The sequence below is a fragment of the Hyperolius riggenbachi genome, chromosome 5 (assembly GCF_040937935.1).
Source record: "Hyperolius riggenbachi isolate aHypRig1 chromosome 5, aHypRig1.pri, whole genome shotgun sequence".
NCBI lineage: Eukaryota > Metazoa > Chordata > Amphibia > Anura > Hyperoliidae > Hyperolius > Hyperolius riggenbachi.
The window spans coordinates 229,498,896-229,522,638 of NC_090650.1; the positions used below are offsets into that span (position 1 = coordinate 229,498,896).

The window sequence follows — 23,743 nt, forward strand, 5'->3', positions numbered from 1 at the left end:
GGATGATCAAACAATTAAAAAATATTACATTTAAAATTGTTGGTGCAGCATGCCTCCTGTTATTTATGGTATGTAATATGGAACAGGAGGGTGATTTAGTGAAAGACCAAACCAGTCCTTGGTTTCATTCAAGATGGCATAATTTAAAGCGGATCCGAGATGAAAAACTAACTATAACTAGTAACTTGTCTATATATCTTATCTAAAGTGTACACAACAAATCTAGCTACAAACAGCTTTAATGGAATTACACAGAGGCAGGCTTATCTGTATCTTGAGCAAAAAAAAACCTAATCCCTCCTCCCCTCTGCCTCTGAAATCTCTGGATAGTAACACCTCCTCCTCCTCTTGCCCAGACTGAGCTCCCATGAGCGCTTGCTATTGTCTGAAAGTGCCTTGGCTCTCTGAAAACCTGTGGGCGTGGCTTGTTTAGTTTATAGGGAATTACAGTATTAAAACAAAAACAAAAGTATTTGGCTTGAGGAATGCCCTATAAACAATAGGAAAGGAACCCAATTATGCAATGAGTTCATCTTGGATCCACTTTAAGGCTTCTAGAAGTGCGTATTTAATTACTGGACTGACTTTAAACTACTGTATATACTTGTTTATAAGCCGAGTTTTAAAAGTGGGGGTCTCGGCTTATACACAAGTCACTACCAAAGTACAACACCCTGCCCCCCTCTTCCCTAATATGAGTGCAACCTCTCCAATATTAATGCTGCTTGCAGAGCTTTATTACTTTGATTTATACTGGCTAAAGATGGATTCCAACACAGTGCATACCAGTGAGAAAGAAGGTATGATCCACTCTCTATATGCTGGACAGGACACCGGGAGGGGGGGGGGGGGTCATAAACAGCAGTTGGCTGGCACAAGTTGGGACAACCTGCACTTATCCTTCTGGCATTTATTTTAACTACTGAAACTCACTAGTAGCTGATGCATTTCCTACCCCGACTTATACTCAAGTCGATTCCCTTTTCCAGTCTTTTCGAGTTGGGTGTTTTTTACTCTAGTATACAGTATATTGTGTATTTCGAACATTAGAAGACCCCACTGTCTTATTTAGATGGGTGTGTGAGATTTAGATCCTAAGTCCTATAACTACCCAATTTTTAATTCCTAGATTTTTATTTGGGCCATAATTTCAGGAGATCAATGGTAGATAATGGAGGTGTTTTCCTAACTTTAAAAATATATATCCTCTCTCATCAAAAGGAATTTCACTACCAGCACCCTAGGGATCTAATCCTAATTTCAACTGGCGACAATAATTTTATTTGGGTACATAGCCAAATAAAAATGAGCCAATCTCTCCCACTCATCAAGAGTCCTTTCCAATTTAGAAAACCATTAGCGCCTGCAAGCATAATGTTAGATCCAGTCATTCTGTGGAAAAAAAGAGAACTATCTCTTTCATTTACGTGAGGTTGGATGTGTCATTCTTTCCTAGTGTCAAAGTAGGATGTTCCATTAAGACTAGATCTCAATGTGGGAGATCATTAACTTCATTAAACAAACTGCAGAAGTTCAGACTAGAAAAATCTCTGATACCTAATTTATTTTATTCAAAAATATTACTTTGTGATAAAGATGGACTTAAAAGACACCACATCACAAACAGTTACCACAATTCAGGGAGGGAATGGAGATTTAGTATTGGACAGTTATGATGTTTGGTATCACGCTGATACGTGAAGAGATCTAGCATAACTAGTGTAAATCTCAGTTCTAGTGAGAAAGGCGTAGTCAGGGTCAGGCCAAAGTCGTTCACAAGAGCAGATGAGTGAAGTACAATAGAGTTAGGCCAAATTGTAGTCAATTAACGGGCAGGGTCATACACATAAGTCAGGTGTCAGTCGTATTGGAAGGATCAAACAGTAGCAAAGTCAGGGACAGGCCGAGTCATACACATACAGTGGGTTGCAAAAGTATTTGTCCCTCTTGAAGTTTTCCACATTTTGTCATATTACTGCCACAAACATGAATCAATTTTATTTAAATTCCACATGAAAGACCAACACAAAGTGGTGTACACATAAGAAGTGGAACAAAACTCATAAATGATTCCAAACATTTTATACAAATAAATAACTGCAAAGTGGTGTGTGCATAATTATTCGGCCCCCTTTGATCTGAGTGCAGTCAGTTGCCTATAGACATTGCCTGATGAGTGCTAATGACTAAATAGAGTGCACCTGTGTGTAATCTAATGTCAGTACAAATACAGCTGCTCTGTGAGGGCCTCAGAGGTTGTCTAAGACAATATTGGGAGTAACAACAATGTGAAGTCCAAAGAACACACAAGACAGGTCAGGGATCAAGTTATTGAGAAATTTAAAGCAGGCTTAGGCTACAAAAAGATTTCCAAAGCCTTGAACATCCCACTGAGCACTGTTCAAGCGATCATTCAGAAATGGAAGGAGTATGGCACAACTGTAAACCTACCAAGACAAGGCCATCCACCTAAACTCACAGGCCGAACAAGGAGTGCGCTGATCAGAAATGCAGTCAAGAGGCTCATGGTGACTCTGGACGAGCTGCAGAGATCTACAGCTCAGGTGGGAGACTGTCCATAGGACAACTATTAGTCATGCACCGTACAAAGTTGGCCTTTATGGAAGAGTGGAAAGAAGAAAGGCATTGTTAACAGAATGCATAAGAAGTCCCGTTTGCAGTTTGCCACAAGCCATGTGGGGGGACACAGCAACCATGTGGAAGAAGGTGCTCTGGTCAGATGAGACCAAAATGGAACTTTTTGGCCAAAATGCAAAACGCTATGTATGGCTGAAAACTAATACTGCACATCACTCTGAACACACCATCCCCACTGTCAAATATGGTGGTGGCAGCATTATGCTCTGGGGGTGCATCTCTTCAGCAGGGACAGGGAAGCTGGTCAGAGTTGATGGGAAGATGGATGGAGCCAAATACAGGGCAAACTTGGAAGAAAACCTCTTGGAGACTGCAAAAGACTTGAGACTGGGGCGGAGGTTCACCTTCCAGCAGGACAATGACCCTAAACATAAAGCCAGGGCAACAATGGAATGGTTTAAAACAAAGCATATGTATGTGTTAGAATGGCCCAGTCAAAGTCCAGATCTAAATCCAATCGAGAATCTGTAGCAAGATCTGAAAACTGCTGTTCACAAACGCTGTCTATCTAATCTGACTGAGCTGGAGCTGTTTTGCAAGGAAGAATGGGCAAGGATTTCAGTCTCTAGATGTGCAAAGCTGGTAGAGACATACCCTAAAATACTGGCAGCTGTAATTGCAGCAAAAGGTGGTTCAACAAAGTATTGACTCAGGGGGCCGAATAATTATGCACATCCCCCCCTTTGCAGTTATTTATTTGTAAAAAATGTTTGGAATGATGTATGATTTTCGATCCACTTCTCACATGTATACCACTTTGTATTGGTCTTTCACGTGGAATTCCAATAAAATTAAATTGATGTTTGTGGCAGTAATGTGAAAAAATGTGGAAAACTTTAAGGGGGCCGAATACTTTTGCAACCCACTGTATATCAGATGGAAGTGGTACAGAAGGGCTAGGCAAGAGCGAGCTCAAGAGGCAGGCAAAAGGTCGGTACACAGATAATATACAATATTACGATATGATAATATTACAAATATATAATACTACAAAATAAGACTGACTGACTAGAGTACATTTATATTGCGCTGATTCGCTATATATGAAATGTAGCTCTCAATTTCTCACTAGCTAGGGCCAAGAACCAGCGAACTGATTAGTATCAAGGCCAACGAGCAAGTGAATACTCTGGCCAAGTACCCAGGAAGAAGAGCAAAAGCCCAGCCCCAGAATTGACAGCACCTCCTGCAAAAAAGGTGTCAGCTGATGACATCACAGCTGACACCTCATCAGACACGCATCCTCAGCCTATAAAGGCAGCTCTGAGTTGCGCGCGTCATGTCAGAAATAACACAACGCCCCACATCTACAGGCGAGCCGGGTTGCCATCATGCTGATTCACGTCTACAGGGGAGCCGGGGATGCGTTTGACCAAAGAGGAAGAGCAAGCGTCCTCCAGCTGCTCCACACTATCAGAACAGCCTCCAGAGACCATACCAGATAAGTTTGTTACACTTGGTCTATCCAATGCCCCATAAACTTTTTTCAGAGTTCTAAAAAAAATTCAGCTTTTCAGACAGAAAGCAATATGTTGCCTAATTTATCTTGATGGCCTAGCATTCAATCCAGCTTATCTTTTTACAACAGAAACAGTGAATGATTTTGGGCCCTATATACAGTAGTTGGGGTTTAAAATAAACATGCAGACATTAATGTTGGAACCTACAATATCCCTTCAACCTCTAGGTTTTGTAATTAACACAGAATATATACTCTGCAAGTATCTGAAAGAAAATGGGAGTCAGTGAAACTACTTCCTTATAATGCTCGGTCTTCACACTCTCTTCCCCTTCTTTTACTAGAAAGCATAAGTGGAAAGATAGTTGCCTTATCTCCAGGATCTGAGGAGGCCCTTCTATTATGCAGACCCCAGCAACTGTTTATGAGGAGGAACTGTCTGAGGAAGGAACTTTCTTGAACAGACCAAATAGACATTTCAGCCTATCCAAAACAGGAGTTGGTCTGTCAAGCGGACAATTCCTCTTTTTCACCCTCAACCTTTCTTTCAGACTGGATACTCTGGTTACACTGTGACCATGGGCCGGTTATCTTTTCATGAGACAAAACTTCTCATAAATCCCTTAGAACTGAAGGCTGGGAAGTTAGCCCTTCATAATCTGGTATGCTTGACTCACCCAAGGAAATCCGTTTGAGTATAAATGGAGGATCATACAGTGGAGTCCACTCCATTTTGTCTGAAAGCCAGACATTTGGTTTAAAAATGTTTATTAAAGCTAGACTTTTGGAAGAGAGTGCAGTCCCTTCTGATTTGGCTGTCACATTATGTACAGAGAAAGACCCATAAAATGGTCTTTCTTTGTATTCCCTCTCTCCACAAGATTCGGATTCCCTCTCTCAACACATTGGACCATATTCAGTACATTTGTCCTCTGTACCTGAAAGTATATCATTCTCATGGGAAGGACAGGAACTTTCACAACATTTAACAACACTTTATAGAGTTGGACTTGTGATTATTATATTTTTTATTTATTTCATTTATAAAGGGCTAACATATTACGCAGTGCTGGAAAATAAATACATACGATGGTACAAAGCATGACAGACGTAATAAGGTTATACAACATGGCTCAAAGCTATACAAGGTAAACAGAGTACAAAATATATTATCATGCGATTTTTGTCTAGTTAAGTAGGCTGAGTAATACAAGTACGAGGTGGTCATAGGAAAGGAGCTCAATGATGGGGCACACAGTCATGCAAAATACTCTAGGGAAGGGGGGACCCTGCCAAAGGCCTACAATCTATCGGTAAGTGGTTGGATGATGGTGAACCATATTCATGCTTAGCAACACATTTAAAATATATTTGGAATTATTCTCCCAGCTCAGAAGGAGCATTGACCATCTGAGTATTTATTACATACAGAAAATTATTTTGTCCAGTTTCTACTAATACCGTTGGTTGATGGAATTTTTAGGCTGTTTCCTCAACCAGTGTCGACACTTCAGTTGTCAGAGCTCACACAATTGAAAGTGTTGCTTCTTATGCTAGGTACAATTTTTACAGTCGATCGATATTCAATCTTCCGGTCGATTTCCTGCACGATTCTCTTATCTTTTCTTATATATTTCCATTCACTTCTATGAGAAATCGACCAGAAAAACGATCAAAAATTTTGGACATGACGGAAATTATCTATTGAACCATCTATCGAACACAAATTTGTATGGTGTGTACCTAGCATAACAAAGTGGCTTCCAGAGATTTCACCTTAGGTGTTATCAACTTATCATAGCAGCAATATGGTCTTCAGATAACACATTTTCAAGCTTTACTGGAGACCTATAGAGATGGATAGTCTAAAATGTTTTCATAGAAACGACTAGTTGTGTGCTCCTCTGCCTATCAGCTGTTGTATACCTCCCACAGGACAGAACAGAGTTTGCAGGAATCACTGATCTGCAAACTAAACTGCATTTGTCCTACCTAAAGAACAGGACAGGCAGCTAGCATCAACACTAAACCCTCTCACTTATTTACTTTATTCCTGGTACTTGGGTGGATTCTTCATGTTAGAGATTGTATGTTATGCATCATATATAATTACCATGTTTCTTTCAACGAAACAGGTATTTTTTTCTCTTAAATGAACAATGGTACTCCTGATCATTATAGAACATCAAACATATCAGAAGCAACAGATCCCCTTCACGCAGAAAGAGGTTCAGATGTAATCTCCTCCTGGTTCAAAGTTGATATTCCTTGGACCATTGCTTTTTTCTTTACATCTTTGTTCTGATCATTTACATAGCACCCTTTATTTTACTTAGCCTCCCAAAATCTTGATGATGTGACCCCTGTGAAAGCGCTCTGTCCTTTCTGGCAGCACCTTCAGCAGTTGGTTACATAGCCCGTCAGCTGGTTCCAGGTGTCTGATCCATTCCCCAGGTCAGATGTATTTTGCAGATCTTAGATTTCTGCAGCCTTTGTTTGTTTTTATTTGTCAGTGTCCATCTAGCATGGGTAATTACTCCTATGGAAGTTCCTGTATTTAAACAATGAAAGCTGCTGCCAAGGTACACAATGGGCCTGATTCACAAAGCGGTGATAACTTAGTTATCACGCCTAAAAGACTTTAGGCGTGATAACCTTTGCACCGCCGAGTTAGCACCGCTTTGTGCTCTTTACCGTGCGCAAAGTCCCGTGCGCACAGTTTTGCGCGCGCAATTCTGCACGCAGCGCCCATAGGGTTTAATGGGCGCATCACGCACATTGCACCGTGCGCCGCGCGATTGCGCAAGTTTCATTTTATCACACCTAAACTGAGTTTAGGCGTGAGAAAAGAGCTTTTCACAGGCGTGCAAACACTTTGCACCGCTTTGTGAATCAGGCCCTATAGCTTATACTTTGAGGCCTGGTTCACACAAATGCTTGCTGGGTGGTTAACGACAGCGGTGGCGCTCATCACTTAAGCACTCCCTTTCAAATGAATGGGCAGCAGTGGTACCATCGTTTCCCGCCAATTATGCAAACGCCATGAATCAATCTCTATTTACGGTATCTTATTGATTGAGGCAACCTGTTGCTTCCAGGGACATTTACCGCCACGCCTCCGTGTTCCTCTGCGGCGGTGAAAAACACAGAAAGTTGCTGAAACCTGTTAAATGCTTTTCTGTACGCTTGCAAAAACATTTGGCTGAGTGTCCGTGTGAAGCTAGCCTTAAATGTAAAGTTATATTATCATGTGGGAAAAAGTGAAAGAGTCACTTTAAAGCCCACCTACACAAAGAAATATGAAAATTGCCATTGCCTGTCATTCAAAAAAATGCTAGTTCTGAGGCTGTCATGGTGATTCTCTCCCTTGAACATACAGGTGAAACTCAAAAATTAAAATATTGTGCAAAAGTCAATTTATTTCAGTAATTCAACTTAAAAGGTGAAACTAATATATGACATAGGAAGCCTTTGCAGGTGTTTTGGATTCCTTGGCTGATTAGAGTCTGACACTTTGAGCCTAGAATATTGAACATTTTCACAATATTCTAACGGTCTGAGATTTTGATTTCTGGGTTCTCATAAGCTGTAACCCATAATCATCAAAATTATGACAAATAAAGGCTTGTAATATCTCACTTTGCATGTTATGAGTCTTTTTCATATATTAGTTTTACCTTTTAAGTTTAATTACTGAAATACATTGACTTTTGCATGATATTCTAATTTTTCGAGTTTCACTTGTACATTGAATTACTGACCCAGAACTAGTATGCTGGTGAGCTATTCAGACAGTAATCTACATACACACAGCAGAATTTTTTCTTCTGAAACAGTCGTACATGATGTTAGGTAACAATCTGTTGTGTTTACAGGCATCTTCTGATGTAGTCAGCTCCCTCTTGAGCAGTCTGCTGAGTTAGGGCTCATTCACACTACAGAACGCATGCACGAACGCGATTTTGTGCATATGTTGCCACCGCACAGTCATTGCACGGAATGCACGTCTTGGTGCGCTAAAGCGCAGATGTTGGCAGCTGTACCCATCGGGAAACGTGTGTGTCAAAATGTTCCCAGATGCGTTACATCGTAACGCATGGGAACGTACACCTGTAATGTGATTGGTAACTCTATGGACTTTCATGTTTCCATATGGAACGTACACAATGGGCTTGATTCACTAAACCATGATAACTCAAATATCACACCTGATCAAAGATATCACACCTTATCAAAATTAACACGCCTTATCAGAGTAGCATCGTGAGCGCTACAAACTTATGCCTGCTAATTGGCAATGGCACTCATCCTGCCTTGAGCCCCTGCGGGTTTGTAGCGCTCGCTGTGCTACTCTGATATCAAATATCACACCTTATCAAAGATATCACACCTTATCAAAGTTGACACAACTTTGATAAGGTGTGATATCTTTGATAAGGTGTGATATTTGAGTTATCACAGTTTAGTGAATCGAGCCCCATGTGCGTTGCGTCAAAACTGACAGCGCAGCACATAGTGTGAATGAGCCCTCAGGAAACAACTAACCAACTGCTATTATGTATCCTGTGGCTGCTCATTTTCTACCCTCGCAAGCCATAGAATAGAACACACTGGTAGACATGGAGTTCATGTCTAAAGAATCACATCTAAAACACAATCACTACTAAACTGAAGTGATCACTAAAAGCTGTATCAGATGACAGAAGTGTTTAGATTATATGAAACTTAAAGCGGACCCAAACCAAACATTTTTTTAAATTAAAAATATTTAGTTGCACCACTCTGACACATACAAGATGAATAAACACTCCTTCAAACCTATGAGCATTTCAGTGCATGTTTTTCACCCTTCTCTTTTAATAGCTAGGGTTATACTGGGGGCAGCCATTAGCAATTCCTCCATTGCTGGACACCACAGTTTGCCGGATTTTGTCCGGCAATTTAAAAGAAAGGGAGGGGTTCCTCCGAAAAAATGTAAAATATTTTATATTTGTCATCATGCAACCGAAAAAAGGCTGATATTTATTATTATAATTTAGAAAATAGATTTTATTTCTGAAATTTTGTATTTTTAATTTGGGTCCACTTTAACTGTTCAAAGCAACTGCATTGTGGCTGCAGGTGTGCGAGTGACTAAAATCAAATGATCAACATGACTGCCATACAATTACTATATTTTCAGAATGAGGTAATCAGTGAGAGCTTACATTATCTCTCCATATACAGAATCTTCTAAAAAAATTAGCATATTGTGATAAAGTTCATTATTTTCTGTAATGTACTGATAAACATTAGACTATCTAAAAAAATTAGCATATTTCATCCGACCAATAAAAGAAAAGTGTTTTTAAAACAAAAAAAGTCAACCTTCAAATAATTATGTTCAGTTATGCACTCAATACTTGGTCGGGAATCCTTTTGCAGAAATGACTACTTCAATGCGGCGTGGCATGGAGGCAATCAGCCTGTGGCACTGCTCAGGTGTTATGGAGGCCCAGGATGCTTCGATAATGGCCTTAAGCTCATCCAGAGTGTTGGGTCTTGCATTTCTCAACTTTCTCTTCACAATATCCCACAGATTCTCTATAGGGTTCAGGTCATGAGAGTTGACAGGCTAATTGAGCACAGTCCCTACACAGAGAATAAATGTGTGCATTAAACACCAAGTGAACACCTGACATAACTGGCTAAGCAAATTTGGCCTAATTGGCTATTCATGAGGCAATGCTCATGCAAATATGCATTTGCTTTCGCATGATAACTAATGCAGGGTCCAAAACCAATGCCGCAAAGCGGTTGCCCTGCGGGAATTAGTTCATGCTACAATAGCACTATCCAGGAGCGCCACGAGGAGGTTTCCCAATGCCCCCATACAACCGGGGGACTGCGGGGTCGCAGGCGCTCTCACTGCCTGGGAACCACAGCAGCACCCCGGAGGGGGAGGCTGGGCGGTGCAGGCGACCCCCCCAAGCGTGGCCAGCGCCGGGGAAAGCCATCCGCACCCACCTCCCAATATTTAAAAACAGTCACTTACCTTAACGTCCATTGCGTTCTGCTACTGAGCATAGCTTGGGTGCAACACATTTGAAAAGGAAAGGAATGAAGCATGGGTCACGCCGAGCTTTGGAGCTCAGGGCTGGCTCACACACTGCACTCTGATAAAACACAGTGGACCAACACCAGCAGCTGACATGGCACCCCAGACCATCACTGACTGTGGGTACTTGACACTGGACTTCAGGCATTTTGGCATTTCCCTCTCCCCAGTCTTCCACCAGACTCTGGCACCTTGATTTCCAAATGACGTGCAAAAGTTGCTTTCATCCGAAAAAAAAGTACTTTGGACCACTGAGCAACAGTCCAGTGCTGCTTCTCTGTAGCCCAGGTCAGGCGCTTCTGCCGCTGTTTCTGGTTCAAAAGTGGGTTCATGCTTTCATCTGCTGAAAAGCTTTATGGAGATGAAGATTTCATTTTTCAGCACGACCTGGCACCTGCTCACAGTGCCAAAACCACTGACCATGGTATTACTGTGCTCAGTTGGCCTGCCAACTCTCCTGACCTGAACCCCATAGAGAATCTGTGGGATATTGTGAAGAGAAAGTTGAGAGACGCAAAACCCAACACTCTGGATGAGCTTAAGACTGCTATCGAAGCATCCTGGGCCTCCATAACACCTGAGCAGTGCCACAGGCTGATTGCCTCCATGCCACGCCGCATTGAAGCAGTCATTTCTGCAAAAGGATTCCCGACCAAGTATTGAGTGAATAACTGAACATAATTATTTGAAGGTTGACTTTTTTTGTTTTAAAAACACTTTTCTTTTATTGATCGGATGAAATATGCTATTTTTTTGACATAGGAATTTTGGGTTTTCATGAACTGTATGCCAAAATCAACAATATGAAAACAATAAAAGGCTGGAACTACTTCAGTTGTGTGTAATGAATCTAAAATATATGAAAGTCTAATGTTTATAAGTACATTACAGAAAATAATGAACTTTATCACAATATGATCATTTTTTGAGAAGATCCTGTAGGTCTTTGTTAACAATGGAAGTTGTACTTAAATGGTACTTCTACCCGCGTAGACTGCATCTGCACACTCCAACTCTCATTCCTTCAGTAACCCTCCACAGTCCCGTCCTCTCTTGTCATGCCCCTGTAGTGTGCTTATGGATGTGTGCACTAACATCATAGCATGGGACATGCGCTAACACTACCAGGCTTCCATCAACAGCTAGAACACCATTCACTTGAATTTACACCACTCTTACCTTCTTTTTCCATGATCAGTTGTCTCTCCGCATATACACATTTTCTCCTAGTCCTTGTATCCTCAGCTTCTGCACCAGGCTATAGTAGGTAACAGTGTCACAAGCCTTTGCAAAGTCCAAGTACAGCACATCCATTTCATTCACCACTTCTTTAAAGCTAAGCATGTTGATGAGACAGGACATTTCTTTAGCCATGTTGATGATGTGAATGAGGTTATTCGGTGCTATATAATTTTGTATAGCATCCCCTTAGGACACCTACAAATAGTTTACAGACAACTGTTATTAGGCTTACAGATCTATAATTTCCTGGGTCTCATTTTTTTTTTTTAACTGGGGGCAGGGTGGAAGCAAGCATGTTTGATGTTACACAAAGGAAGGATTAGTGGGGATGTGCAGTTACACAGACAATCTGGGATCAGGGAGAAGACTCAGAAAAGAAGAGTAGATATTTTTTTTGTAGTTTCATCTTTTTGTTTTGCCTTTTTGGTTGAGTGGTTGCCTGGAGGGCCATTGGTTGTAAGGAGCACCGCTGCAGTGCTTGCCAATCAAGATCAATGTGTTCACTATCGGCAGTACGAGTTTCCTAAGTCCTCCCTGCTCACTTTTGCCCAATGAAAAATACATGAATGCTGCTCCCCACTCCTTCCTTTTGACATGTTAGGCAGTCAGATGCAGTGGGTGTGCCCTACCTTGCAGCTGTATATGCAGTTCTGGTATGTAGGCTGTAGGATACTTATAAGGGACAGCTGAGCTTACTAGAAGAGGCCACCTACATCTGGATAAGGTGTGATATTTGAGTTATCATGGTTAAGTGAATTGGAGCATCGGAAGTGCTCACCTGAGCTAGGAGGGCACATCTACTACCTACACTGGAGGGGGGGGATATCTAACAATGGGGGCACATCTGCAATCTATACTGAGTGGGGGCACACCAGGCGGATGGGGAAGGGGCACACCTGCTACCTATACTGTGTGTGTGTGGGACACACACCTATACTTGGGGGGGGGGGGGGCACATCCCCCCTACCTGCTACCTACACAGGGGGGGGCTGCCTAATACTGGAAGCACATTTGCTTCCTATACTGGGGGTGGTTCCAAATACTGGGGGCACATCTGGCCTCCTATACTTGGCGGGGGGCAGAGGAGCACATCTGCTACATATACTGGGGGGAGTCTACCTAATACTGGGGACGCACCTGGCTTCTTATACTGTGGGGGAGCACATGCGCTACTTGTAATGGGGAGGTGATACCTAATACTGGGGTCACATCTGTTACCTATACTGGGGGGGGGGGCTAATACTGGAGGCACATCTGGCTACTTATACTGTGGTAGGAGTACATGTGCCACTTGTACTGGCGGGGGGGGGGGGGGGGGCTTTCTAATACTGGGGACACACCTGCTACCTATACTGGGGGCAACCTACAGTATACTGCTAATATTTATATTTCAGAAGTGGTGTTTCTTAACCTTCCTGGCGGTAACCCCGAACGTAGTTCGGGGTAAGCCGCACAGGAGGTTTTCTCAGGCCCTGCTGGGCCGATTTGAATAATTTTTTTTTGCTGAACGCAGCTAGCACTTTGCTAGCTGCGTCAGCACTTCGATCGCCGCCGCCCCGCGCTCGATCGCCACTATCCGCGTCGCAAGACAGCCCCCCCCCCCCCCCCCCAGACCCCTGCGCTGCCTGGCCTATCAGCGCCAGGCAGCGGCAAGGGGTGGATCGGGACTGCCTTAGACGTCACGACGTCCATGACGTCAGTGACGTCATCCCGCCCCGTCGCCATGGCGACGGGGGAAGCCCTCCAGAAAATCCCATTCTTTGAACGGGATTTCCTGATCGCCTATCGCCGGAGGCGATCGGCGGGGCTGGGGGGATGCCGCTGAGCAGCGGCTATCATGTAGCGAGCCCTCGGCTCGCTACATGATATAAAAAAAAAAAAAAAATCAAAAACTGGCGGTTTTTAATATACCGCAAGGAGGGTTAAGTACGAATGCTCCCGGTCATGGCTGCTGTGCACAGCCATACAAAACCACTAGCATACAGGGAGCAGAGTGGCTTCCTTTTGGTTTCCATGGAGCTGGCTCTATTCGGAGCCATGAACAGGGGGTAGATTGGTGCAACGGAGGGGAACCAATCCAAACACATGTAAGTACTAGAATCCCATGTAAGTATGAATGCAGCAGCCAGACTAATCTACTTCTCCCACCACTCTGCCTCCACGACTCCCCTATGCAAATCCCTTCACTGGCTTCCAATTCGATTCAGAATCATTTTCAAGATCCTATGTTTGGAATACAAATCTATACACAAGTCCTGCCCAACCTACATCTCTGACCTGGTCAGCAGATATACACCTGGCCACCCACTTCGCTCCTCCAACAACTTCCTCCGAACCACCCCACGCATCTCGCACTCCCATGCACGACTACAGGACTTCACTAGAGCTGCCCCCATCCTGTGGAACTCTCTCCCACTGCCCATCAGGCTTGCCCCCGCCTTCAAAAAAAGCACTCAAAACTCACTTCTTCAAGGAGGCCTACATCAACTCAACACTGCCCTAACCCTCTCTGCCTAGAACCTGTTGATTACCCCCTCCTTTCGTGTCACCAACCCCTCCCTCTAGATTGTAAGCCTTTGGCAGGGCCCTCTCCCCTTGTGTATCATACTTGACTGTGTGCACTTTACCCAGAGTTATGGAACTTGTATTTTTACCACTACCACTCCAGTGTATGATCGGGCATTGTATTACTATCTGCATTGTGTTGTGTATCTTGTTGCTTATTACCTGTATTGTTGTATCTATTGTCTATTACCTGTATTGTACTGTCACCCCTATTATCATTGTCTGTAATCCTATTTATTGTACAGCGCTGCGTATTATGATGGCGCTATATAAATCCAATTAATAATAATAATAAGTATTAGGATCCCATGCCACACACACTGGCATATATAGTTTAACAATTATGGAGTTGGTTCAGGTGTGTTTAAAGCAATCCTGAAGCAAAATAAAATAAAAAGGATATAAGCCTCAGTGGAGGAAAGCCTATAGATAGTCCTGAGGCTTTCTGGATCTTCCTATTGCCCACCATTCCGGAATTGGGTCATTCCCTAATCAACAGAGAGTGACTCAGTGCTGGAACAGATGGCTGTAAGAGGATCCAGGAAGGCTTTGGACTATCTAGAACTCAAGTGTCAAACTCAAGGCCCGTGAGACGAATGCTGCCCTTGTTGCTATTTTATGTGGCCCTCAAGAGCTTCAAATGTGCAGCACTATAAGCAGTAAAAGAACAACAGTACACTGCCTACCCAGAAGATTACAGTGTTTCTGATTGAAACATTGTCAGTTTGAGTCTGGTTGTATCAACAACCCACGGGACCCCACTGTGTAATTACGTAGAATGGGGCCCCCTCTGGGACTTAAATCGCCTCGTGAGGCTGATAAAACACCCACACCTTTCTCCCTCCCCCCACAACCTTTTCCCTACATATCTCATAAATTAGCGCATGGATCAGTATAATGTTTTCCTGCTTACTTCCATACCTCCAGCTGCCAGTCATGTGACATGCATTCAGAGCCAGAGGCATGCAGCGTAGAACATGTCTGTCAGGAACATTAGAGGAGACCCGAAGCAGCCCTGGAGCAGGTAAGTATTAAACTGATCCACTGTGCTATTTTGCAGAAGGGGGAGGAGCTGGGAACCAGGCTTCCCAACCGTCACTATAAATATGCCTATTTATTTGAGACTACAATAAATGTTAAATCTTAACAGATTATTTGGCCCACAATTTAGACTATGTTCTAGATTGTGGCCCTTTATGTATTTGAGTTTGACGCCACTGATCTTCCTACTACTGAGGTAAATATTTATCATTTTTAATGTATTTCTCTTCAGGATTGCTTTTAAAGAGAAGCTGTCAGCTATACTATCTCAGAAAAAAACACACATATGTTAGTAGATAAATATTTGCTCTACTTACATAACATATGCATCGCACTGTCCACGTTTTGATTTTAGGGAAAAAAGAGAAAAACCTTGTACCATACATGGTACAATTAAAATGTTCGATTTTCCCGTTTATTCGACTAAAATGATCAAATCGATTGAACGTAAAAAAGGAAAAAAATCGATTAAGAAAAACAAACAATTATCCATTTTTTTTCTATAAAAATACGATTGGACATGTTGGAAAAATCTTTATATTCAATCTAAGGAAATAATCGAACAACATTATCTAATCAAGAAAATTGAAAAAAATTGTACCATGTATGGGCACCTTTAGGATTTTCCATTTTGACTGTGTCTAGCTTCTATCTTGAAGCTAATCCTGACATTTCCTCCCTTACTCTGATTGTGTATGCATTGCCCGCCCTCCTCCCAGTCTTCAGACACTCCCACCCAGCTCTGCAGTAGAAAGTGCATTGTCTCAGCATGGGAAATATTGGCCAATTCGAGAGGAACAGAGGTTCGGGAGGGGGAAACGGGACAAAAAGAGGTTTCAGCCAATCAGGCTGCATTAGTTATGTCTAAGGGGGAAGTAAAGAAGAAAAAAAGAAAACCCAGCATGCCCTGCACCAAATAAGAGCCAGGGAAACTGGGAAATTATGTTTTATGGAGAAGAAAAGTAAGAGGGATTTTTAACTTTTGGATTGCCTGGTAAGCATCCTTATTACTTGTTTACCAGATAAAAATAAAGAATTGATTTTATGCCTGACAGTTACGCTTTAATAAGGGTCGGTGCTCCTTATAAGGCAATGAGAGTAAAGTTGGCCACAGGGAGGCGCCTGCTAAAATAGCTGTGCCTCCCTTTGCCCAACTTTTCTGTCATTGCCACAAAAAAGGCTTGGGGGCGGTGCTAAGGGGTCAGGGTTAGGCTCCAACAGGTGGGGATGGTTAAGGGTCAGGCAACACTGGGGGGGGGGGGGGGATCATTAAGGATTAGGCATATAGGAGATAGTTCAGTGTTTGGCTTCGGTAGAGGGAGGGTTCTGTGTGAGAGTAGGGTTAGGTTTAGTCATAGTAAAATATTGGTAAAGATTACTGATATTTTACTATCGGAATTCATTAGTAGAATATCACTAATTTTAACGATATTGCACTAGCGGCAATACCCTGCCCCCTTTTTCCAGGTACCTTTTTCATGTACAGGAGTATAGGTACATTTGAAAACTGACCTCAAGCTCTTGCTAGCATAGCCACCCAGTAGCTGGTTCCAAACACCATTCCTAACTATTAAATTACCCTAAACGGATCCTGTTATACTAAATCCAGAATGTGCTGCAGAAGAAGCTGGCTCTCTTCAACATATTCTTTGTTTCAGCACCATGACAGATATAAAACATATTTGGACCTAAACTAACTAGATTACCCATAAATCTAGTTTATGTATAAAGTATTGGTAATAGCACAGTGAAGCTTTGCCTCTAAATGAATGACACAGAGATTAACTGCTTCAGAGCAAGAAACCTATTATTATTATTGTTATTTTAACCATATGAATAGTTCACTTTTATAGTAACACTTACAGAAACCATTAATGACCAAGCATATTTCTAAGTGATTACATTGTGCCACATCCCCAGGAGCTGTCACAATAAAGACACAGAAATGGGTGTTTCCCAGTCACACTACAGGAGAAGGTGCCAGCAGGCTGGAGAAGTAAAACACCCCAGGAGACCTGTGTCTGTGTGTTCATAGCAGACCTATTTATAACACCCAATCGTAGCAATCTCCCATCCAGCTTCATTCAAGACAAGCCGACACACAGGAGGTTTGTAAACACACTTTCTCAGCCTCACTGAACTGAGCTGCAGTGAAGGTTAAGTTCAAGAGAGCCCTTATATACCTGGACTACACTGACTGGCACTGGCTCATCTGAAAAGGAGGCAGAAATGCCTGAAGGAGAAGACTTTGAACTAAATGAGAGGTAATAATCAGTTTCATTCCGATTTGTTTTTGTAGCAGAAGTCTGTCAGTCAGGTATAAATACACGAGAAAGACAGCTAGTTGCTGTAGCAAAACTAAGCTTTAGAAACTATGACACAGTATAGTGGGTACTGTTGCTGTTATTGTGTATGTCTATACTTCACATCAGGTCATGTATTTTATCTTGCCATATATGTTGTAAATAACGAATTAAAATCAGCATGTGGTAAATGCCTAGTAACATGTTTACGCTAACTTCTCTATGAAACATACGCTTGCTGTAAAGAAGGATGAAAGCAGCTTCTTTGCTGTGTACCTGTCACAGCCATAAGCTGCCAATGTTGTGCCCCCTTTTAACTCTCTACAGACCAGTTTACCTTCTATCTACGAATGGCTTTTAACAAGCAGATTGATGCAAAGGAGCAGAAGAGTTTCCGTCTGTTTGCTATAAACAAAGATCACAGCAGCTTCCTTGTTGAGGACCTGACATCACCACATGCAGCCTAGTCATGCCTCTTTTAACTCTCTACAGGCCAGTTTTCTTCACTATCTTTGTATATATTTTTAACTAGCCACATGGAGCAAAGGATGTGGTACCATAAAATAAGATTGGTATCAGACTCTTCTTTCATCTCATCTTATAACTCAAGCCAACGGGTGGATATCAGGAGAAATACACTTTTGATGTAAAGTGCCACAGAACATGTTGGCACTTTAAAAAACCAATAATAATAATGTACGCCTTTCATAAGGTGGAATAAACTAACCAATCTGGAATATGTTATACAATTGCAGACTGTAGATGTTGGTTTCTCTTGCAGCCAATCAGGTTACATACGGTATATTCTCACGTTTGAGCTTGCAAGCAAGATTGTATTGGCTGGTTTGGTACTATGTCTATTTTTTACTAGATTTTCAACTGTCCAATACTTAGAGGCCTTGTTCACACTATATATGTGTAAAACCACATTCTTCCTCAAAACCACATTCTTCTACATATACTGACTCTACTGGGACATAGTTCCCATGTTAAACAACATGCTTGTTGCCATAATATGCATTGTTCGGTTTGCTAAAATATCCAACTTGCTGTTTTTTCTGGATGCTATGCAGTCTGTTTCTGTGCTTTCACTTGTTGAGTTAAATACACTGAGGGAGCTGGCAATAATGGATTTAAACACTTGGCAAAATGTACGCATAGGAACAGTAGCGTAACTACAAATCATGGTAGCCCCCCAGAAAAACTTTGATGAGGCCCTTCAATGTTTTCCATTGTGGACTTTCACAGCGTGGGGGCCTATCTTGCAAGGGCCATTAAACAAGTGTGGCCATAATGATCTTCACACCCATAACAAGTGTACCCACAAAAGCACCTGATCTGAAGGATGGACCCCTTTATTGGAGGAAGGGAAGGTTAGTAGTTAGGCCCCCGCCCCCCCCCCCTCTAAGCTTTGGGCCACCCTGCAATTGCAGGGGCTACTATCCTGTAGTTATGCCCCTACATAGGAATGCATACATTCCACATAGTACTAGTGTGAATATAACCTCAATATCAATGTAACCTTACTGTAGTGAGTGCTTTTCTCCATGTACAGTGGAAGTGTGTTGTATAAGTCAGGGGTGGAATGATAAGTGAGGTGACATTTGCAGCACAGGAATACAGAGATATACTGTATGGTATGTGGCAGTTTGTTGTTGGAATATCAGTCTTACATAAGTACCTACACTGCATTCTACAGAACCAGTTAGAGATATCAAAATACAGGCAGGTCAAACATAACATACTTTCCTTTGAATTCAGTTCCCTTCTGGTTGGATCGCTGAAGCAGTATGCACTGTGAATACAATAGTAACCACCTGCTGTTACTTAATATTTAACAGATCATGAGAAAGAAGTCGATAGCAGTTTTTCTTCTACGTAAACAGCTTACTGATCCAGTCACCTAATGTATTGGTAACATGTTCTAGATATACATTTTTCTTCATGAGTGTTATGTTGGGTAATTTGATTTTATGTCACAAACGTGACTGAAGCTTTTAGGTTTATGTTTGTGTCCATTAGTTTGTGAGCTTATAAAAACTGAATAACATTGTGAAATCCAATGGGCTGTTTGTGTAAGTATCTGTGTAAGTGAATTAGCAACCAGCTTGTATGTAAATATTAAGTGTGGTTTGTCAGGGATGTGTACACAGTCGCACCCAGGCAGAAACAGCTGCTCTGGTTGACAACTCTACAGTATAATCCACAGTCTGAGAAAATGTCCGATTTAGATTCTGAATTTTTTAAAAAGTGAAGCTGAGGGTTCATTAGGATAAATGATGGCACTTGTACAGTTTCTATAGTCAACAAGCAATGTTCTGTGCCTCTATAGTCTAGACCACAGGTGTCAAACACAAAGCCCGTGGGCAAAATGCGGCCCTCCTTGCCATTTTATGAGGCCCTCCACAGCTCCTAATGTGCATCATTGTTAGCAGGCAAAGAATGACAACATGCTGCCTTCCCACCCAGAGGAGAACACTGATGGTGACAGTGTTCTGGTTGAAATATTAGCAGTGTGAGCTGGGGTGCAGCAACAAAAACCCATGGGACCCTTCAGCAAAATTACCATGGGACTCTGGTTCAGAACTCCCTTGAGCGGCTAGTAAAACACCCCCTTGCGCCCCCTCCTGCCACCTCAGCTTACCAAAAAGACCGTGGAAAAGTGAAGGCTAGCATATTGCCTTGGGCCACATTTCATCTTAATCCTTTTCTGCCGATGCAGCACTGGAGCAGGTAAATATTAAACTGTTCTACAGTGCTACTCTGCAGATGGGAAGAGGAGGGGAGCTCCCCCTTCATGTTCACTATAGTTACACCACTTAATTTGATACTGTTCAATAAGGGCCTGAGCCCACTAACGCAGTTGTATCCGCTTCTTTCCGCTTTTCAGCATCTCTAACAATGATATGTAACTCAAAAGCGGACACAACTGCGTCAGTGGGCTCAGGCCCTAAGTGTTAAATGTTAATAAACAATTTGACTTTATTTTAGATTTTGGCCCCTTTCATGATTGAGTTTGGCAGACCTGTCCATAACCAATCCTCCCTGGTAGAGATGACAAAGGAGATGGTAATAATTAACACAAATTGCATGCAGTTTGGAATTGGTCCAATCAACATTTGTATGCAATCTGCATTCAATTGGCATCCAAGGTGGAATTATTTGCACCTTATTGACCTCTATTCGCTAGTATGTTGTACAGCAGTAATTCACAATAACTCAACAATAACTCACTAATAAGTGGTTTCTGATTAACTTCAATGTTACTTTATACACCGGACCAATAATGACCGTTTCAGCCGACGATCGTTCTGTGTGTGAAGCGGCCCCCAATCAGTTCTACTAGGACGTCATTAAAGGCCTGAGCCCACTAACGCAGTTGTGTCCGCTGTTCAGTTACCCATCAATGTTACAGATGCTGAAAAGTTGTCAGAAGCAGACTGTACTGCGTTAGTGGGCTCAGGCCCTGAGGGTCTGTTCTGCCGAATCCTTAACGACCCCCGATGCCCGAGCAGGACCAATCGCAATGTTATTTCTGCTCCCCCCACCCACAGGAATTCGCTCTGACTTGCACCAATTGTCATTCCTCTGCCCCCCTCCTTGGCAGAAGAACGCAACGTTAGCCTTAAGGCTAGTGATGTGCCCATATAGCACTGTTTCCCAAATTGTAGCCTGAGGAATTATTTCCTGATCCCCGATGGGTGACAATTTTGGAATGTGTGTACTTAGCCTAAGCTTAATGTACAGTATACTGTTAATACTGCATTTTGCAAATGAAAGAGGTGTTCATGTACTGATCCTGTCCCAAGATGGAAAAGGATTCACAATGTACCATAAATAACATTGGGCTGAGAATTGCATTCCAATCTGTTGCAGCAGCAATGATATAATTAAAGCATACATTTGATTTAAAGTGTAGCACGCCCCTGAAGAATGTGTAACCAGTTTGATAGGTGATGCAAACATAACTGATTTAAAACCAGTTATTACAAAACTGTGTGTGTGTGGTGTGTGTGTGTGTGTGGTGTGTGTGTGTGTGTGGTGTGCGCGTGTGTGTGGTGTGCGCGTGTGTGTGTGTGTGCGTGTGCGTTTGTGCGTGTGTGGTGTGTGTGTGTGCATGTGGTGTGTGTGTGTGTGTGTGTGTGTGTGTGTGTGTGTGTGTGTGTGCGTGTGTGGTGTGTGTGTGTGCATGTGTGGTTTGGTGTGTGTGTGGTGTGGTGTGTGTGTGTGGTGTTGTGTGTGTGTGTGTGTGGTGTTGTGTGTGTGGTGTTGTGTGTGTGTGTGTGTGTGTGTGTGGTGTGGTGTGTGTGTTCTCCCATAAATCACAGCCGCGCTGTCGACACGCAGCGTGTCGCAGCAGGATGTGTTTACCTATGTAGTGTCAGTCTCGCCGCTCCCCCGCCTCCTCCATAGCTCCGGTCCCCGCCCACGACCCTTCCCTCCCCGCTGATTGGAGGGAAGGGACGCGGGCGGGGACCGGAGCTATGCAGGAGGTGAGGGGAGCGGCGAGACTGACACTACATAGGTAAACACAGCCCGCTGCGTGTCGACAGCGTGGCTGTGATTTATGGGGGCATAGCAGAGCGCAGTGGATCTTAGGGGGGATTGAGATAGCAGCAGAGGCTGGGCAGTATAAGCAGACCCAGCCTCTGTATGCTGATATCATTTTTAAAAACCACCTCGGGTTCTCTTTAAGCATTTATATTGTTGGCAAATTTTTACACATGGTGCATTTATCAACTCAGATGAATACATTGTAGCTCATAATCTAATGTTCGTACCACAGTTTAGTGATCATTTTGGTTGTAGCAAGTTAACCTACCAATATGTTTTGGAGTTCTGGGAGGAACCTGATCTGGAAAAAGGTACTTGCAGATAATACCTTATGAAGTGGGCACATAACTTATCAGAAATGAGGCAAACTTTTATGTAGGATTTTATTATTCTCACATATAGTAATATTCATGCCACACTTCTTAGCTAGGTTCTGAACAGTGATAGCAGATATGAGCCTGGCGGTGGCAGCTGACTAGTTTGGCAGAGCCAGCACAGGACAGACATGGAAAAAAAAACAGTTCAGGATATTGCCGGATGGGGGTCAGGCTGGATACAGAAGGACAAGGAATAGTAGGATACATTGGCCTTCCGTGATCCCAGTTGGCTCCCCAGCAAACTGTTCATCTGGGCTCCCCTGATTTTTCCTTCCCGCCACAAGATTGCAGTGCATTAGTAGTTCCCATCTGTGCATGTCATGTGACATGCATCAAAGCCACAAGGAGATAGACTGTACAGGCACACCGAGGAGAGGAGTAAGGACATGTCGCTCTGCTGGATGAAGGTAATGTATGATGCTGCCCCTGCTCTGCTCTCCTTGCCACAAGAACCCCCGGGCTCCCCAACGGCTAGTGTTACACCTCTGGTAGGTTACTCTGAACTGTGGAGGCAGGATCAGGACTGGAAGAAGGCCAGAAGAAACAGGTATGCGCCTGCAGACAGATTCCATGTTTCTTCATCTTTATTAGGGTTAGAGATAGCCATCCAGGAGACAAATAACATTCACTTTCTATGAATCATTATTCAAGTGAAGGGACACTCCTTAGCACTGTATTCATCTAGTGTCTGTTCTAGGTCGTTTGTTTTTCTTCTGTCCTGTGAAATAAGGTTAATAATTGATTTAGCAACTTATAAAGATAATTCCCAGTAAATGACATTTTATCATTTGTCCTTCCAAACTAAATGCAAATAAACACATCCATGTAATTATGGATACTCAAAGAACGTCACTGGATGAGAAAACAACAACTGTGATCACTAAAGGAGAAATCCATGCAGATATGATATTTACATCATCACATGATGTTTCCCTTAGACGTAGCTGGTTAAAAAGCCAAAGAGCAAAGTCAATAGCATTCAGTTAGCAAATGTCTGGAGGTTATCACTCAAGAGAATGTTTTCCTGCATTTGCCTTTAGTAGTGTCTATGTACATAAGACAGGTTTTGATGCCTGTTTCCATCTATAAGGGCCTATTTCTACTGAACGGGAGCCACAACTGAATCGGAAACAGCCGCTGCTCCTGTTCTGCTGCGTAGCTGCAGCACGAATTGCTAGCTGTGCCATGCATGGCTAAGGGATTCAGCTGCGTGCTTCAAATATCTGCAGCATGCCTTCCAGATTCCCTACCAACCAAGTGCAATCTGGACGGCAAGATAGGCAGCGTTTCCCTTATGCAGCTCACAAGTGAGGAAATGCTGTGAATCTGGATGTAGTGGAAACAAGTCCTAAAGTTAAATATATTCCTAGGAAGAATATATCTAAGTGTGTGACAGACCTACACAGTAGTCACCACAAGCTGATGCTGGAAAGCTGGGCAGCTTCCA

At 42.7% G+C, this 23,743-nt stretch overlaps 1 protein-coding gene across 2 annotated transcripts in view; it reads left to right on the forward strand.

Moving 5' to 3' along the window:
• The window catches only part of RETREG1 (reticulophagy regulator 1), a 159,895-nt gene that overhangs the window by 87,612 nt on the left and 48,540 nt on the right, over positions 1 to 23,743 (forward strand). The window contains exon 1 of one of the 2 annotated variants that reach the window (XM_068236723.1): positions 17,011 to 17,326. The exons of the other annotated variant lie outside the window; for it this stretch is intronic. Within the exon in view, the coding sequence (XP_068092824.1) occupies positions 17,292 to 17,326 (35 nt within the window). The 5' untranslated portion in view covers positions 17,011 to 17,291. Of the gene's footprint in view, positions 1 to 17,010; positions 17,327 to 23,743 lie in introns of those variants that run through there. 2 annotated transcript variants of the gene reach the window in all.